Source organism: Thalassophryne amazonica, chromosome 18, assembly GCF_902500255.1.
Source record: "Thalassophryne amazonica chromosome 18, fThaAma1.1, whole genome shotgun sequence".
Taxonomy (NCBI): Eukaryota; Metazoa; Chordata; class Actinopteri; order Batrachoidiformes; family Batrachoididae; genus Thalassophryne; species Thalassophryne amazonica.
Genome location: NC_047120.1, coordinates 21,622,690 through 21,642,807, shown reverse-complemented (window position 1 = coordinate 21,642,807; position 20,118 = coordinate 21,622,690). Strand labels below are relative to the sequence as shown.

Sequence of the window (20,118 nt, the reverse complement as noted above, 5' to 3'; positions counted from 1 at the left end):
TCTGGTCGGTACTGTACCATGTGGTGTGCATCAGAAACAGAGTAATAAAACACTACTTTATTTTTTATTTTCATTTTTTATCTTGGTGGACCATTTTCATTGTGTACAGAATGCTGATGAGTGGACTGGCTGGGGGAAATGCTGCCGTGAATGAATGGAGGGCTGTGACTCTTTTAAAGCACTGAGCCGCTGGTTCCTGATCACACCTGATCAGGTCATCACAGACCTGAAAAATGAAACAGTGTGATAATTTAAAGTTTTAAAGCGCCAGTCGACCGCGATCAGGTGTGATCTGAATGAAGTGCTGATCTGTTGGTGTAATCTGTCGGTGTGATGATCACCGACAGCCACAGCACTTTAAATGTTTAAACAGCGCATTAATCAGGCGTGATCACCCTGATTGATCGATCAGGTCATCTGATGATCTCTCCACAGTGACGGCGCTTTAGTTTATCCTCTTAAACCCTAGAGTCCCCAAATTTGGGGACTTGCCCTATTTTGAAACATTTGAACACTCATAACTAACCAATGCTGACACCAACATACACTTATTATACATCAAAATGTCAAGCAAAGTCTCCTCTACAAAAGTATCCACTACAATCACATATCAACTAACCACATCTGAAACGCCAAGCAAATAGACATAAATCGGAATTCATTGTTTGAGAAAAAACCTCATTTACTCCTACCAAGTATTATTTACTTTCAATTTTTTTTTGCATCCACAACATCCCCTAGGACCTGTCGTTTAGCTTATCCAAACTTTTGCATTTTTTGACCTTGTACAAGATGAGAGATAAATCATAATGTATGGGTATGTGATTTTGGTGAAATAGGCTCTAGGGCTTAAGGGGTTAAATCATCACAGCACTTCTCTGTGTTCAGAGCACAGCACCAGCATGAGAAATGCACCTGCAGCAGGAAAACCCACAGAGGGACTTGCTTTAAAACGCTGCATTTCCAGCCATTAAAGGATTTTTCAAGGTCATTTTAAAAAATCAGGAGCTTTATGTGGATTCATGTCCATCTGTGATAGTGAACTGGACTGACATGAACAGGCCAGATTTACTCCGTTTGTGAATGAAACATTAGTTCTGCATACGGACCGCAGCTTTCAGCCAATCAGTAGACAGCATTAATGGACGGATGAGTAAATTAAAAGAAACATCTACAACAATCACATAGCTTACCTACAACTTATGTCCAGCGGGACGTGTGAGTCACACGCTGGCAGTCGTTGAAAATTTTCAGCATACCCAAAATTTTTTGAGGAGCTCAGCTTATCAGGATGTAGATCAGCAAGCGTCAGCGTGTTTCAACAAGCTTGAACGTGTCAACTTGCTCTTAACTTATAAAACTTACCCTTAACTTATTGGACTTATGCCAGCGTTTTTTAATACGGTCGGCATATATGCTGGCTAAATCATCAAGGTGTGACAGGGCCTTGAGCTGCCACTTCCTTCAAGGGTCCATTGTTTTGTCTACACTAGTTTGTTTGGTGTCCAATACTGTGTGCACATTGCTTCCGAGAAGTGTTGCGCCCTCTACTGGTGCAGCTCTTGCACACGCTGAGGCTGGTTTGCAGCCTTGGTTTTGTTTTATTAATTTCTTTTTTCCTTTCTATATTTGTGCTCAGGTTGAGCCCTCGTGCCCAGTTCACATAAAACTTGGTTAAAAGTGAACCATTTAACCTGATTGGGAAAAGTGGAATATTGAAACTGTTGGGAAGTGTAATGTAAGAACTGTTTACAAGTGCAATATAAGAGCTGTTTGAAAAGGGTGCAATGAAATGTTAACTATGGAATGTGTAATTGATGAACTGTATTTTGTAATGTTGTGAACATATTTTAACTAATTGGAGATTTATTTTAAATTGTAAACAATAAAACTACATTTTGATAATACACATCTCTTCATTTCACGAACCTAGTGTGGCCTTTTTGGGATAATTTACTGTAAATCTGAATGGTCCTGGGGCCGTCTCCCCGCGTGGTGTTGTTGGTGTCTATTCCTAAAATTAAATTATATCCTTCTGTTCCATTAATTAAAACTGCTCTGCCACACTAGGTTCGTGCATTCGTACGGCATTCCTTTTTTTAGAACCCAAAACTCAAGGTTAGTAAAAATCAAGTTTTTTCCCTTGCTTAAAGGTTCTGGTGTGTGTACCTGCGGCTAGTATGGAGGAGGAGCTTCAATAGCTCAAAGAGCAACTGTCTCAGGTTAAAACTCCACACAGACTGGACCTGGCCTTTGGTGGTAATTGAACCTAAGACCTTCTTGGTGTGAGAAAAGTGATGCCCGCTGCACCACCCTGCCATGTTGTCAGCAGAGACTGAAATACTTTAGTTCTGGTTCAGACGACATATCTGAGAGTTGATGTGAAACTGAATGTGATGAAACAGTTTAGAATTCAGAGACATTTTGAACCGTTTGAAGCAGAAACTAAATCCTGACCTGAGACTCTCCAGTCCAGCAGACAGCAGCTTCACTCCTGAATCCTGCAGCCGGTTGTGAATCAGGTGTTGGGGAAAGTGTAGTGACACGGACCCACAACAGGGGGCGCAAATGAACGGTCAATAGATGAGCCAAAAAGGTAACAATTTAATGTTGTGAATGTGCACAACGATTATACAGCCAATCACAGAATCTGATAGCAGTCAATACACCAAGGTGACGTGTGGGCAGGCTCGAGGATAGAAGACGTCTGTCCTGAGAAGAGCCGGGACCACACGATTTCCACCGCCACAGAACCTGGTGAATACTGGAGCCGCCAAGTCCCGAATTCCCAGGTGATCACCGTCCCCGACTGTCGGATCTGGTACTGTTGGTGAGGAGCACAAACAGTGAGATGTGGGTGTGTGCACACCCAGTAACAAAAACAGTCAGAAGGTGGAAAGTCACCTCCACCTCTAATCACACACTCGTGCAGCTCCTGTTACACCACTTATCTGGTTTGGGTGTGAAGCGAAGCCGTCGCTGTTCACACCAAACGCCAATCCAGCAGATAAGGCACACCACAGGAAAGCGGCTGCAAAAAGAGTTCAGACTATGACAGTTTTAGATACAGCAGAGAATATTACCTTCACAGGTAGATGATATCTCGGCAACGAGGTGGAGATGACGTCCGGTGGTCTTTATGGAGTGAGATGATGTAGTGTAGATGGGTGACAGCTGTCACCCCCGGCTGTGTCCGTGGCGGCAGCGCCCTCTCATGCCTGAAGCCCGCACTTCAGGCAGGGCGCCCTCTGGTGGTGGGCCAGCAGTACCTCCTCTTCTGGTGGCCCACACAACATCAGGTCCAGTTCTGTCAGACTGGAGGACTGAGAGCTGAGAACTGAAGACAGAACTTCACAGCTTCTCTCTGACAGATTACAGTCAGATAACCTGCAGACACGATTATAAACAAGAAAGATTTTCACTTTAAAATCAGACAAATTAAGTCTCTGTTCAAATTAGGGATGGAACAGGTGAGCCCCCCGCAACTGTTCAGCTCACGGATGAATTGTAAATTGTTTTTAAAGGAATAACTGAATAAATTGATGCAGAGTTTCAGTGAAATCAAAGTGAAAAAGCATTTTTGTGTTCACGTGAAAGGAGCGAGTTCAAAGCAGACAGTCTGCTCCCTTGTGGTCAGCAGACAGACTGTGAAGCTCCGAACACAACAAAAACACTGAAACATCAGGGAGATGAGGATGGAATGTGAGCTCTAATTTCACTGAGAAGGTTCATATCAGTGAGTGTGTGCCGTGACGTCCTCAGCACAAAAAGGCTGTTCACCACTGTTTCTGAGTGGTGTTTATCCTGATAGAGAGACAGAAATAAAGTTAGTATTCTGATTTTTACCTTCTAACCAGATAATGGAGACATCCTCATATTGAAAAAGAACTTGAAGTTATAAACTCAGGTCTGTTTTTTATTTCAATTTCCTTTTTTTATGATGTTGTCAAATTTTATTCATCATCACTGCTCATGTTGCAATTTAATGTAACATGAGCAGTGATGATGTGTTTCAAACTAGGACTGCAAGCAGTCATATATAGGGACTCGTGTCCATGCCACCGCCTCCCCGGGCCAACACGAATTCTGTTCAGGGGCCGACCCTCATCATACATGTGAAGTTTCAAGTAAATCAGACAAAGCATGACGGAGTTATCATGACTTGATGTTCCATGGCGAAGGGTCAAAATGGTGGCATCATTGTGGCCACACCCTTTGACATAGGAAAAAGCTATTGATAAAGTTTGATCAGTATAGTCTCAGGATGATCTGAAAGAAATTTGAAGTGAATTGGACAAAATCCCTAGGAGGAGTTAGTTCAAATACAATGTGTGGAAATCACGTCAAAATGATACAACAATTAAAAATGGCCGACTTCCTGTTTGGAGTAGACCAATGGTGCAAGAGACTTTTTTGTACATCTATGCAATTACACGTGTAACAATTTTCATCTCTCTACTGCAAATCAACAACAACAAAAAAACCTATAGGGAGGGGTTTTTGAAATTTGCAAGGGGGCGCTATAGAGGCATTTTGCACCAAACATGGACGGCGCCCCTATGACGTATAAGAGGTTGTCATGCTTGACCTGTTTATCAATTTTCATGATGACATGACAAAATGAAAGCCATAAAAATGAAGAACATAATTTCATGGCAAAGGGTCGATAGTCGGCACGCCGCCACAGTCATCATCATAGTACTTTGTACTACTCGGGCCCTAATCTTTAAACACTGGGGCTCTTGTTTTGATTGTTCTTTAAAGTTATGAGTTCACCCACCAATCTTCAAAACCAAACATTATATTATAAGTTTATTTTTCATTTTTGCTTTACACAAAAATGCAGCCACTTTGGAACATTTTCACTATGCTGGATTACCAACCAGTGACCAGCCAGTGACATGGTTTTAAGAGAAACAAAATTTGACATTGTTTTTTCAATTTCAATTTATTTTCATTCATATAGCGCCAAACCACAACAATGTTGCCTCAAGGCATTTCGCACAAGTAAGGTTGAACCTTACTAACCCCCAGAGTAAGCACACAGGCAAAAGTGGTAAGGAAAAAACTCCCTCTGACTAAGAAACCTCAAGCAGACCAGACTCAAAGGGGTGACCCTCTGCTTGGGCCATGCTACTGACACAAATTACAAAACAAATATACAGGAAATGTTGCCAGTGCACAGGACAGGAGGGTTTCTGGAACAGATACCACACCCATCTCTGGATGGAGCCACACCTCAAACAGAGAGAAAAGAAAAAAAAAAAAATCAGGCATCAGAAAGACAACAAATACAGTGTAATTTGTCAGAATTAAGCAACAGGAAAAACAAAAGAAATACTAAGGCGATCCCGGTCACTAGCCCTATATAAGCTTCAATAAAAGATCCAGAATGTAGATAAAGTTGAGGCCGCGGCACGCTCTGTTACCTAATAAAATGAATTAAAAGAGTAAAAAGCCTAGTCCTACACTATGCCAGTATGCCATACAAAAGAGAAAATAAGTGCGTCTTACGTCTGGATTTGAAAGTTTCTACAGTTTTTTTTATTGACACAGGGAGATTCCACAGAACAGGGGCACGATAAGAGAAAGCTTTGTGACCCGCAGACTTTTTATTCACCCTAGGGACACAAAGTGTTCCTGCACCCTAAGAACACAAAGCCCGGGCCAGTACGTAGGGTTTAATTAGGTCAGCTAGGTGGGGAGGTGCCAGTCCGTGAACAGTTTTATAGGCTGGTAGCAGAACCTTAAAATCTGATCTCACTGGAACAGGAAGCCAGTGAAGAGATGCCAAAATGGGTGTAATGTGATCAAACCTTCTGCTTTGTGTCAAAAGTCTGACAGCAGAATTTTGAACTAATTGGAAAGCCCTAATGCTGGACTGCGGTAAACCAGAAAATGGAACATTGCAGTAGTCCAATCTAGAAGAGACAAACGCATGAATCAGGGTCTCAGCATCAACCGTAGACAGGATGGGACAAATCTTTGCTATATTTCGCAGGTGGAAGAACGCAGTCCTCATAATATTTGTAATGTGTAGATCAAAGGACAACATAGGATCAAAAATTACCCCAAGGATTGTCACTTTGTAGTGTGATGTATGACTCAGGAGCCTAGGCTAAGCGTTAACTGGTCAAATTGATGCTGATGTCTCACTGGACCAAGGGCCTTCATTTCAGTCTTATCAAAGGTTAAAAGTGGAAGTTGCTAGACATCCAGCTTGTGACTGATGCAAGGCAATCTTCTAAAGATTTGATGTGGATGAGATTACCAGCAGTTATCGGCATTTATAACTGAGTATCATCAGCATAGCAGTGAAATTTAATGCCAAAACACCACAATATATGCTCAAGGGGTGCTATATAAAGGGAGAAAACCAGGGGGCCTAAGACAGACCCCTGTGGAACCCCAAATTGTACGTCAATTTTATGTTAGAGGTAGTGTTATTGTACAAACCACAGTGCTGTAATAGGAAAGCCAACTACAGGTGGTTGATGAATAAGTGTTGCCACCGCGTCGAACAAGAACTCTGAGTGATGCTTGTTTTTGTTGCTCAAATCAGAGTAACAGGTCTGCTTTGTAGCCAGTAGTGCATGCTTATAGTCTAAGATAGCATCATGCCACGCAAGGTGGAATACTTCTGATTTTGAACTACGCCATGTCTGTTTTAGACCTCTAGCCTTATGCTTCAGGTCACGCAAGTCATCATTGAACCAAGGTGACTGTGTTTTGGGGGGGCGTGGTTTTAACAAAGGTACTAAGCAAGATGGCACCAGCGTGTACCGGCATCTGTCTACCTGCTCTGCGTCATCTGTTTTTAATGCTGTACTGTCATTTATTTTGTGCCAAAGCATCACTGGATTGCTAGTGTATGATCGCCAGGCACTCATTGATCTCATACTCTCTCACGAGCTGGTTTTAAGTAACAATTTTGGGGATCAAGCATCCAGACTCCCCCCTTCCTTTAGTTCTGTACCTGCTTAACTGCTGCGCTCACCTGACTTCATGTGGGGGAATCGGCCCAGAAAGCGCAGTAAACGCAGAAGTGTCATTGAAAAATTAAAGCTCACTGGAGGTCCAACTGTGGAATTGTCCCTCTCTTCGGGACTCCTGAATTCCCAGTACCTAGAAGATCGTATGGATTATGATGGATCTAGCCTGTGTTCCATGCGCATTTGGACACCGGCCTGCATCATCAGCCACTTGCAGCACCTTGAGTCAAACACCTGGCAAAGCACCGCGGTGTGGATTTTGGCTCCCTCCGGCCGCTGTGTCGCAGCTCCTCACAGAGCTTTTATTGAATGAATTCGTCACATCACACAAACTGGATATAATGCTGCTCACAGAGACCTGGCTCCAAGTCGATGAGTCTTCACCTTTCTCTGAGCTTTTACCCCCTGCATGCCTTTATCTTAATATGCCTCAGATGACTGGCAGAGGCGGTGGGCTAGCTACTAAAGAAAGCTACACCTATCGGCAGGTACCAGCAGATCCATTCCCCAGCTTTGAACTTCAGACTTTGGTGATAAGCTTTGATATTCCAGTCCTGTGCACGCTGGTGTATCACACTCCAAAGCCAAATAAAGACTTCATTCAGGACTTTACAGACTTTGTGGCCAGCTTATCATTAAATTACGATCACTTTCTGACTGTTGGGGATTTTAATATCCACGTCTGTTACGAATCCAAGCCGATGGTTAAAGCCTTCTTAAATTTGATTGACTTTTAATTTGACTCAGTCTGTGTCAAGATGTACGCACGAGAAGGGGCATATGTTGTACATTGTGCTCTCTTTCGGTCTTAATCCTAATGTAACTGAGATTTGTGAAACCCACTTCTCTGATCACTTTGCTGTTTTATTCTCCTTAACATTGTCTCGGAGTGTGGTCAGTCCGTGCGCCACGGCGCGCCGGGTGCGCACATTCAATACTGAGTCAAACGCCCTGTTTTCTGACACTTTTCATGAACCATATAGAAATGACTCAGAAAACGCAACTCCTGATGAACTCCTTTCTTATTTTAATGGTGCGTGCACAAAGGCTTTGGACGCAGTGGCAACGAGCACACTCGCAAAGTCAGGCGCGCTGAGCGACAATGGATCATCTTCATGTTTCCTTGCAAATACTGAGGGACAGACTGACTGAGTATCAGAGAGCAGTTAAAGCCGCTAAAAGTAGATTCATGTCAGATCTTGTGTCCTCAAACTGTCATAAACCTCAGGTGCTTTTTAACACTGAATTCGCCCATTAATCCTCGTGCTAGCAATATCGCGCTGCCCTCGGCCAGCCTTTGTGAAGACTTTCTCTTATTTCAGAGATAAAATCTCTGATCTTAGATCATCTCCTGTGTCTGAGGTGGAGTCAGTAGATCCATCCGTGTGTCATGCTGTTTTTGACCGTTTTAATCCTATATCTATTTGTGGGCTGACTAAAATTGTTAATCAGCTTAAGTCTTCTTCCTGCACTTTGGACATTGTTCGAGGTAATTTGTTTAAAGATGTTTAAGTGTATTGGTCCATACATTGCTGAACTTGTGAATGCTTCTCTCAAGTGGCTGTTTTCCGTCAGCTCTCACACATGCTGTAGTCCAGCCGCTCATCAAAAAGAGTAATCTTGACCCAGATGTGTTGTCCAACTATAGACTGATCTCTAAATTGCCATTTGTGTCTAAGTCTTAGAGAAAGTTGTCTATAATCAATTGCAGATGTATCTGGATCTTAATGAAATAGGTGAGAAGTTTCAATCTGGTTTTAAATTAAGTTAAATTAAATGTTTTTAATGACCTTCTTTTAACTGTTGATGCAGGGAATTCTGCTGTTCTTCTGCTTTTAGATTTGTCTGCAGCCTTTGACACAGTGGACCATAGTGTCCTTGTGACTCGCCTCGAGACTCACATAGGTATTAAGTTTTCAGTGCTAAATTAGTTTCGGCCCTATCTTTCCAACAGAAGTTTTTCTGTTAATGTAGGGCAGTACTCTTCCTCTGTGTCTCCTCTTAAATATGGCGTGCCCCAGGGCTCAGTTTTAGCACCACTTCTTTTTGCTTTGTACATGAACCCTCTTGGGTCTGTTTTTAAAAAGCACAAAGTCTGTTTTCATTGTTTTGCAGACGACATTCAGATTTACTTTCCTGTAACTTCCTGTGATAACCAGGCTGCTGTAAAAATACTACAGGACTGTCTGAATGATGTACAAGTCTGGATGAGAACTAACTTTCTGAATCTTAACAATAAAACTGAGATTTTAGTGTTTGGGCAAAGTAACCCTCTACAAGGACAAGACATATTGGTCCACTGTCCACTTTTTGCCGCCCTTTTGTAAAAAATCTAGGGGTGATAGTTGACCCAGTGTTCAGATTTGATAAGCACATCAGCTCTGTCATCAGGGCCAGCTTCTTTCAGCTGAGGATTCTTTCCAAAATTAAATCTCATTTTACTCAAGTTGATTTTGAAAGAGCAGTCCATGCATTTATAACGTCGCATCTGGATTATTGTAATGCTCTTTACATTGGGCTGGACCAGCACCCCCTACAGCGCCTGCAGAGTGTACAAAATGCTGCAGCCCGCCTTTTGACTAAAACAAAAAAAGCATGACCACATCACCCCTGTGCTCTGCACCTTACACTGGCTCCCTGTCGGTTTTCATGTTAAATTTAAAGTTTTGCTGATCGTTTTTAAGTGCCTGCACTCTATAGGCCCAAGGTATCTGAGTGAGCTCTTGCAGCCATACACTCCACATAGGGCTCTGAGGTCAGCTGACCAGCTTCTCCTGGTTGTTCCTAAAGCCAGGCTTAAATCCAGAGGTGATAGAGCCTTCTCTGTGGCAGTGCCACAACTCTGGAACAATCTTCCACTGTCTGTCAGGTCCTCAGAGTCTGTAGGACAGTTTAAGTCCAGACTGAAAACTCATCTCCATTTCCTGGCTTTCAACACTTGCTAAGTGGTATATGCTTGTTAATATTTTACAGTTACTGTATAATAAACTTGAATTGAATTGAACAAAGGTGGCGCAATCATGTCCAGTGTGTTCCCCTAATGTGCGTCGAGTCCTGAATGCATTGCTGAAATCCTAATGGATCGCAATTTCCATAAATGATTTGCAGAGGGGATCCGAAGGCATATTTATATGAACGTTAAAGTCACCAATAATTAGAATGTTATCTGCACTACTTGACAAGTTAGAGATGACTGCACCAAATTCATCTAAGATTTCAGAGTACGGGCCAGGGGCCTATACACAGTGACAAAATAACACGGTTGATTTTTATTCTTCTGACTTTGGCAATGCGTAGCATTGTGGGCAGAGCAGAGAATCAGATGCTCACATGAGTTATATTTGTGACCCCCAACAACTCATAAGTTAAACATAGATTTATAAATAAGAGCAACACCCCTGCCTTGCTTTACATCACGAGGGAAGTGACTAAATGTGTGTGCCGGTGGGCAGGCCTCATTTAAGGGGAGGACAACTGTAGGTTTAAGCCAGATTTCACATAACCCAATCATATCTAAGTGATGATCCATAATTAGATCATTAATCATCAATGATTTGGAGGATAGTGATCTTGTGTTAGTGAGATCCAGACTAAGGACCTCAGTGGGGTTGAAAGTCGGACTGTTTGGATTTAGGGGTGGTTCCAGAGCAGCATGTATAAGATGCCTGGAAGTAGGTTCAGGTTTGAGACATTCCACAAGAGTTGTAGGTAGCAGACACAAAATCTTTGATATTGCTGGAACAGCCAGTGGGCCATCCTCAATTTCACCATCATCCAATGTAGTAATGGATATTATGTTTGCAAAGCATATCCCTCTATGATTTTTATGGCCATGTCTATGGAAGCAGGCCACAGTCTCAACTTGTTGAATTTCCCTTGCTGGCAGATAAACTGCACTATCACCATAGTGGATTTTCTGCACTAATTTCCCCGCTAAGCTAATGGATTCCACATCCACATTTGTCAAACCTTGCAGGGTCTCTAATCACCTGCTCTGTGGAATGCTGTAAAACCCTACTGTTACCCTCCCTGTAGAGCTCTATCTATGTTTGCAGACAAGATGGCGGTGCCTTCCCCAGTATGGTGAAACTATCCAGCATCAGCAAGCCACGGCAGTCCCAGAACGAAGGCCAGTTATCAATAAAACTAAAGCCTTGCTGTCTACAAAACTGTGCCAGCCACCTATTTAACAATGTCAGCCTGCTAAATGCCTGTTCATTACCCCGAGAGGGGAGGGGACTAGAGACTAGTAATTGACTATTATGATTCGCCTATTTTTCATGGTCGAATCATAATCTGTTCACATCTACCTTGTAATAGAAACTCTTTTCCGTTTGTGTCCTACCGCTTAAAGTAAAACAAGGTGTAGACAGTTCAGAAAACAGCAAATTTTTCTCTAGCTGAACAAGATTATATTTCATTCACTAACTATTGCTGCTCTTTTCTAATGCAGCATCATATTATAGAAAGACATTAACCTCAACATTATTTAAATACTTCAGGATAAACACATTTTAAGGGGGACATATTTTCTACAACTTTTACTTCATTCAACACCAATTAAAATCTGAGGTCTGTAACCAGGAACTGAAATTGTGTGTGTGTGGGGGGGGGGGGGGGGGGGGGGGGTCTGTTTTTGGCAAAAGTAGACCTTTGTCAATAGGGGGTCTGAGGGATGCTGAAGACCCCCATAAAAGTTTGATAAAAGTTTGGATACTTGATGTCCAGGAATGCATTCTGGAGGGTTTTTTATATTATTTTGTCACCCTGATCCCCCCAATTTAGTTGTTCTGCTTAATGTGTGTATTTGTATTTTCTTTTGCACATTTTCACCTTTTTCTTTGCCTTTATCCAAAACTGAAATCACAACCTACATGTTTGTTTGATAAGATTACTAATCACAAGAGCCATAATTCATTTCAAAGTTTTGTTCTTCCCTCATCCTAACTGACCTGATTTTAAAGCTAGAACCCCAAACAGACCCAGTAATGCAGAGCTTAGACATTACATTGTAAAAAGATATTGCTTCACAAGTTAAATTAAGGAAGCTTATTTTTCAATGGCTCATCAGTTAAACTTAGTCCAGAACTATAGTGAAACTTAGGCTCAGAGAAATACTGATTTAAGCATTTTAGTTGTTAAAATGATCATCATCATTATTATTAACGTAGTAATATTATGAAAGATGTCTTCAAAAGTTGACTTTTAATCAAGGGGTGTTGTGGGGGTGCACCCCTGGTTTACAGTCTCTGAGCAGAAACAATCAAGAAGTTGTGTATTTATGTGAAAAGTGCAACCTGATTGAGAGGTAAGAAGGATTTTTTTTTTTTTTTTTTTATATCATGCGGCCTGCAGAAAGAGATTTTAGGTGTATTTTGGGGGAAAAAACAAAGCATTAGTGTTTATTGTTAATGTGATGTGGGTCTGCAGCTGTGTTTTTAGTTTAACCACAGGAAGGACAGCCACAGAGACACTCAGAGCAGACTTTGAAAGAAAAGTTTAAAAAATATGTTTATAAAACTCTTTCGTCTGCGCCCGGTGTCGTTACGGCACTGATAGACACTCATGACCATAGGTGAGAGTAGGAATGAAGATTGACCAGTAGATCGAGAGCTTCACCTTTTGGCTTAGCTCCCTTTTCATCACAGCAGTATGGTAGAGTGAATGCAATACCACCCCTGCTGTGCCGATTTTTTGGCCAATCTCATGCTCCATTGTTCCCTCACTCCTGAACAAGACCCCGAGGTACTTGAACTCCTTCTTGGGGAAAGACCTCATTCCCTACCCAGAGTAGGAAGTCCATCAGTTTCCTGCTGAGAGCCATGGCCTCAGATTTAGGGGTGCTGATCCACATCCCGCTGTTCCACACTCACCTCTGAACCAACCCAGTGAGTGTTGGAGGTCACAGGTCAATGAAGGCAACAGGACCACATCATCGGCAAAAAGCAGTGATGAGATCCTGAGTCCACCAAACTGGAGACCCTCCTCCCCCAACTATACCTTGGTATCTTGTCCATGAATATCACAAACAGGATTGGTAACAAGGTGCAGCCCTGGTGGATACCAATCCCCATCAGAAATGAGTCCTACTTACTGCTGAGAACCCAGAAACAGCTCTCACTTTGTGAGTACAGAGCTTGGATGGCCCTGAGAAGGGACCCCCTCACTCCATACACCCACAGCACCTCCCACAGTATCACCCGGGGTACCTGATCATACGCCTTCTTACTGAAGTTATAACTTTAAAAACTTTATAGACTAAAAAATAAAATTATAATGGTGACAAAGAAAATATTTTTAAACCTTAAATCTTAAAAAGCTTAGTGCCCATTTACTTTTAAGTTAGTTTTTTTGTGTGTGTGTGATCTGAAAATGATCTGAACTGTGACTTTAAATCTTGATTTGAACCCTGAGTTCTGTGATCTGTTACACCCAGAGTTCAAATGTCAAAGTGTTTTTATCCTTACAAAGCTTTTTTAGATTATTTGATCACTGGCAGCAGCAGCAGAAGAGCCTTGTGTGAAGGTTTATATTTCTTCAGGTCATACACATCCAGATGTTGATCTGAGGACAGTAAGATGAAGGCCAAAGCTGATAAGTCAGAACCAGACAGACCACGTTCAGAGAGACTTCCAGAGTTCAGGAGGTGCTGGATCTGATCCAGTAGAGAACGATCCTTCAGTTCATTCAGACAGTGGATCAGATTAATGTTTCTCTCTGCAGACAGATTCTTATTGAGCTTCTTCTTAATGTACTTGACTGTTTCCTGATTAGTCTTTGAGATTCTGTCCATCTGTGTCATCAGGCCTCGTAGGAGAGTCTGATTGGTCTGCAGGGAAAGACCCAGACGGAAGCGCAGGAACAAGTCCAGGTGTCCATTTGGACTCTGTAAGGCCTCATCCACAGCAGTCTGATGGAGATGCATTAGTTTAGGTTTATCTTCAGATGTCTCCGACATTCTGGATGTGGTTTGTTTTTTGGACAGCAGATTGCCTCCAGACTGGATGAAGTTCAGATGGACATAAAGACCAGCCAAAAACTCCTGAACACTCAGATGAATGAAGCAGAAGACCTTGTCCTGGTAGAGTCCTCTCTCCTCTTTAAAGATCTGTGTGAAGACTCCTGAGTACACTGTGGCTGCTCTGCTATTGATGCCACACTCTGTCAGATCCTCTTCATAGAAGATCAGCTTCCCTTTCTGCAGCTGCTCAAAAGCCAGTTTCCCCAGAGACACAATCATCTTCCTGTCCTCTGGATTCCACAGTGGATCTGTCTCAGCTCCTCCATCATACTTGACCTGCTTCACTTTGCACTGAACCACCAGGAAGTATAGATCGGAAGGTAGGAAGTACATCTCAGTCAGGGCTTCTGGCAGCTCTGGGTTGTCTCTGGTGTCCAACACATCCTCCAGAACTGTAGCCGTAATCCAACAGAAGACTGGGATGTGACACATGATGTGGAGGCTTCGTGATTTCTTCATGTGGGCTTCATGTGGGAGATGATTTGTCTGGTTACCCAGTTACCCAGGTCTATGCGTATACACCCCACTTTCCATGTTTGTCATGTTAATCAATTTAGATCTAGTTCTTTGTGCCCTCTGGCCATTCCCCCACCTCCCGCCTGGTGCATGGGGGGGTTCTGGGCAGGGGATCCTTGCCACATGATGTAGGGGCCGCAGGTTTCAGTACTTGGTTGATTGGGAGGGGTTCGGCCCAGAGCAGCAGTTGTGGATTCCCTCCCACTTCATCCTGGACCCCAGTCTCATCTGTGATTTTCATGCTGCCAATCCTGCTGCTCCTTAAAGGGGGGAGGGGGGGGTTGTACTGTCAGGATGTGAGTTTTTGCCATGTTTGTTTTCCTGCTTTGGTTTATATTGTCATGGTTCTGTTACGTTTCCTGTATGTTTAGTCTCTTGTTGGGTTTTTCCTGCTTTGGTTTGTCTGTCCCTGTCTCTCATGTCTGTCTCCTGGTTCTTGGTGGTGGGTGCTTCACTCTCTCTGGCAACACCCTCATTCTGGTGCTTTTCATACTCACCTGTTCTCAATTTGCAGCTCAACACCTGGATGTATATAAGCACCACTGTTTGCTCTGCTCCTCACCAGATGGATGCGCCTTGTGCCTTCTCTCCAGCTCTGTTTTGTGTATTCTTGGCCTGCTTACCTCTTGTATGTTTTGACCACCTGCCTGTATTACCGACCATGCCTAAGCCTGATGTTCCATGTACTTTTGCTCTTGTTAGACTGCTTTTTGTGTACCGGACCCCATTTACTGCTTCAGTAAACTGTTTTTACACACAGAGCTCTTTGAGCCCTGCATTTATGCCCAGCCATTTCTGTTAACCAGACCCGATAGCACTCTATGGTAAATCTGTATGGGGTAGATAGTTCTTAAAAACTGACTGTGCAAGAAGTAGAAGAGTGAGGAAACCCACCAAGACAGTTTTGGCTTTTGTATCCCCAGTTATACAGCTTCATTATGAAGTGGTATAGAGGAGGATTTTCTTTCACCAAAACATCAAATCTAGGGTTGCATCTCATATGTACCTTCTGGCAAATTTTAGCTGAACATTCAGGTCTTCTTTTTAAGAAAATCCTCCTTTATACCACTACAACAAAACACGTGCACGGTTGTGTGACATTCGTGGGTGAACATTGAGCACAAATGCAAAAGTAAATTTGCCGGTTAACTATTACTTCCTCTACACCACATAATGTAAACCTAATTTCACCACAAGCACAGTGTCTTAGGAATTCATCTTCTTGCTTTTATTTTCCTTACATTACTTTTCTCTCACACAGTTCCGATTTCATCTTGTTTCGTTTTTAGTATATTTTCTCTCACTAGATTTGGATAACATGTCATTTCCTTTATTTGAATTCAGAAAAGAAGGAAATGGTGGCCATCTTTCCCAAAATGCAGACATCAGTTTGACCAGTTGACTGCATCAGCTTGACAGAGTTGATCAGGTTGTCAATTGTGGCCTGTGGAATGTTGGTACACTCCTCTTCAATGGCTGTGCGAAGTTGCTGGATATTGGCAGGAACTGGTACACGCTGTCGTATATGCCGGTCCAGAGCATCCCAAACATGCTCAATGGGTGACATGCCTCAGGATCTCGTCACGGTATCTCTGTGCATTCAAAATGCCATCAATAAAATGCACCTGTGTTCTTCGTCCATTACAGACGCCTGCCCATACCATAACCCCACCGCCACCATGGGCCACTCGATCCACAACATTGACATCAGAAAACCGCTCACCCACACGACGCCACACACGCTGTCTGCCATCTGCCCTGAACAGTGTGAACCGGGATTCATCCATGAAGAGAACACCTCTCCAACGTGCCAAACGCCAGCGAATGTGAGCATTTGCCCACTCAAGTCGGTTACGATGACGAACTGGAGTCAGGTCGAGACCCCGATGAGGACGACGAGCATGCAGATGAGCTTCCCTGAGATGGTTTCTGACAGTTTGTGCAGAAATTCTTTGATTATGCAAACCGATTGTTTCAGCAGCTGTCCGAGTGGCTGGTCTCAGATGATCTTGGAGGTGAACATGCTGGATGTGGAGGTCCTGGGCTGGTGTGGTTACACGTGGTCTGCGATTGTGAGGTTGGTTGGATGTACTGCCAAATTCTCTGAAACACCTTTGGAGACGGCTTATGGTAGAGAAATGAACATTCAATACACGAGCAACAGCTCTGGTTGACATTCCTGCTGTCAGCATGCCAATTGCATGCTCCCTCAAATCTTGCGACATCTGTGGCATTGTGCTGTGTGATAAAACTGCACCTTTCAGAGTGGCCTTTTATTGTGGGCAGTCTAAGGCACACCTGTGCACTAATCATGGTGTCTAATCAGCATCTTGATATGGCACACCTGTGAGGTGGGATGGATTATTTCAGCAAAGGAGAAGTGCTCACTATCACAGATTTAGACTGGTTTGTGAACAATATTTGAGGGAAATGGTGATATTGTGTATGTGGAAAAAGTTTTAGATCTTTGAGTTCATCTCATACGAAATGGGAGCAAAACCAAAAGTGTTGCGTTTATATTTTTGTTGTGTATGAATTAGTGAATGGTTTCATGAACTGGATGATATATCTCCATCATATGGTGAAAATGGTTCAATAGTTCAGACACTGAGGGGCCAGAAGCCACCATCACTGTTTTGAAATACGAAACACTGTTTGAGAATATTTTATTGTTGTTTCACATTTCATTTCTGACATATTGAATATTGTGATATTTTCTGAAGCAATATATCATCCAGCAAATTCTGCTGTTTGTGACAAGGATACATATGTCCTATTCTACCTTATAACAGCTCACTGGTATGAATGAATTAATTCCATGCACGTGACTCTAAGTCACTCTCACTAAGTCAGTTCTCCAGCAGGCTGGTAAATTTCTGCAAGGAATGAAAGGAAATGCATTTTGCTTGAAGCTGTCCTTTTCTTTTCGCATCCAGTTGTCATTGCAGCAACAAATAAGCAAAGGTGAGGAGATTAAAGTCTAGTGGTTAAGCGGTGGGTTTGAGACCAGAGGATCCTCGGTTCAAATCCCCATCTGACTGGAAAATCCCTAAGTGCTCTAGGCTAAAGTCCTTAATCCCTAGTTGCTGCTGGTTGTCAGGATACGTGGTCGCGTGGCACAGAAGGTGGGTGGACACAAATGCAAACTCAGACAATACGTAAGATGTAATAATAAGCTTTATCTCAAACACAGTCCAGTGTCCGGTACACAAAAAGGCAGGCACCATAGCAAAGGTACAGATGAGGGCAAGGCAAAAATACGTGGTCAGGAACAGGCTGAGGTCAAAGGCACAGAGAGACACAATATTGCAGTCTGAGGCAGAAGGCAAAATCCAAATAAACAGGACGAGGTCAAAAAAACACTGAGGCAAACCAGACGAGATTAAGGCTTTAACGGAGATACAAAGATCAATGAGCTGGCACCACAGTGAGGGAAGTGAGGGCTTAAATAACAGATGATGTAACAAGGTGCACGTGTAATCAAGGGTTCTGGAAGGAGGTGTGATCTGGTGAAGCAAAAAGATGGGATGAGAAGCGAGAGAGAGAGAGAGAGACAGAACAAAGCAGATCAAAAGCAAGAGGAGTTGAGTGCCTTGCATGGTGTGTGTGTGAGAGAGAGTACTTAAATTTCTTATTCATCACTGCGTTTTACTTTAATGAAAACAGTCAAATGGTTTCTTTTCTGTCTTCATAACAGTCAGTGTCCTTTGATCCACCTTTTTCATGAACTGAACAGTGAAAATGTTTCTCCACAAACTGTGTGTGTGTGTAAATGTTTTTTTTTTCCTCAGATATTGTCTGGGTCCATGAATCCAACTATTTAATGAACAGAACAGTGAAATGGCTTCTCCACATACTGTGTGTGTGTGTGAACATTACAGAGTATAGCACTGGCTAATTAAAACACGCCCTTTTAAGAAGGCCGGGATTCTGCAAGTAGAGTTGTATGCACAAGTTTGGGCACCCCTGATAATTTCATGATTTTCCTTGATAAATCATTAGTTGTCTGGATCAGAAATTTCAGTTAAATATATCATATAGCAGACAAACAGTGATATTTGAGAACTGAAATGAAGTTTATAGGATTTACAGAAAGTGTGCAATAATTCTTTAAATTAAATTAGGCAGGTGCATAAATTTGGGCACCCCAACAGAAAAAATACATCAATATTTAGTAGATCCTCCTTTTGCAAAAATAACAGCCTCTAAACACTTCCTATAGCTTCAAATGAGAGTCTGGATTCTGGTTGAAGGTATTTTGGACCATTCTTCTTTACAAAACATCTCAGGTTTGCTGGTTTCCGAGCATGGACAGCCTGCTTAAAATCACACCACAGATTTTCAATAATATTCAGGTCTGGGGACTAAGATGGCAATCCAGAATGGTGTACTTGTTCCTCTGCATGAATGCCTTAATAGATGTTGAGCAGTGTTTAGGGTTGTTGTCTTAGCCCCGGCGTAACTTTTTCAATGATTCATGAACATTGTTCTCAAGAATCTGCTGATATTGACTGGAATCCATGTGACCCTCAACTTTAACAAGATTCGCAGTACCTGCACTGGCCACACAGCCACACAGCATGATGGAACCACCTCCAAATTTTACTGTGTGTACTGCAAGTGTTTTTCTTGGAATGCTGTTTTCTTTTTCAGCCATGCATACCACCCATTATGTCCAAATAACTCAATTTTAGTTTCATCAGTCTACAGCACCTTATTCCAAAATGAAGCTGGCTTGTCCAAATGTGCTTTAGCATCCCTCAAGCGACTCTGTTTGTGGCATGTACGCAGAAAAGGCTTCCTCTGCATTATTCTCCCATACAGCATCTCCTTGTGCAAAGTGCGCTGTAAAGTTGAACGATGCACAGAGACACTATCTGCAGCAAGATCATGTTGTAAGTCTTTGAACCAGGTCTGTCGGTTGACTATGACTGTTCTCACTGTTGTTGGCTGCCTGTTCGGTCCTGCTGCTGCTCCTCTCTCCTCCCTCCTCTCTCCCTCTCCTGCACAGGTGGCGCGCCACAGGCTGATCGACACACCTGATTCCCATCTAATCAGCATCAGCATATGAACCCCGGCTCCTCATTCCATCTTCATCAGAAACTCTGCAAACCTTCCATGGTAAGACTGGTCATTTTTGCTTCTACTTACAAATCTTTTCTCTGGGTGTTTCCACACACCAGCCTGACAGAGCCGCAGCAATCACTGAAGCAACCTGTTCGCTATCAAGACTCATCAGCAGCCTGTTACAGAGCTCCCACGCTCCACATCGGCTAAGTTAAGTGTGTGCTGTCCTTTTGCTCATATGAGCCGCTGCTCACTGAACACTGCCTGAAATAATCATATGAACTGAACTGTGAACTTTTCCTGATAAGAACTACTAGAAGAAACTGAACTGAATCATTCTGTCTAACTGCCTGCATATCTGGACCAGCTGTGATAGTTTATCACTGATTGTCTGTGTGAACCGCTTCTGGAAGTGACTGGCTCAGCACTCACCCATCTGTGTCTCTTTCCCAGCCTTGTCGACAGCTTGTGGCGGCCACCTGGCTCCGAACCCACCACTCCAGAACCAAAGTTACCGGGACT

The 20,118-nt window shown here is 42.9% G+C and overlaps 1 protein-coding gene across 1 annotated transcript in view; it reads right to left on the bottom strand.

Moving 5' to 3' along the window:
* The window catches only part of LOC117530546 (protein NLRC3-like), a 29,854-nt gene extending 15,367 nt beyond the window's left edge, over positions 1 to 14,487 (bottom strand). The window contains exons 1-3 of the mRNA XM_034193441.1: positions 13,486 to 14,487; positions 2,465 to 2,486; positions 2,242 to 2,246 (exon numbers count right to left, since the gene is read on the bottom strand). Coding sequence (XP_034049332.1) covers positions 2,242 to 2,246; positions 2,465 to 2,486; positions 13,486 to 14,472 — 1,014 coding nt within the window. The 5' untranslated portion in view covers positions 14,473 to 14,487. The remainder of the gene's footprint in view (positions 1 to 2,241; positions 2,247 to 2,464; positions 2,487 to 13,485) is intronic.
* Between the last annotated feature and the right edge of the window lie 5,631 nt (positions 14,488 to 20,118).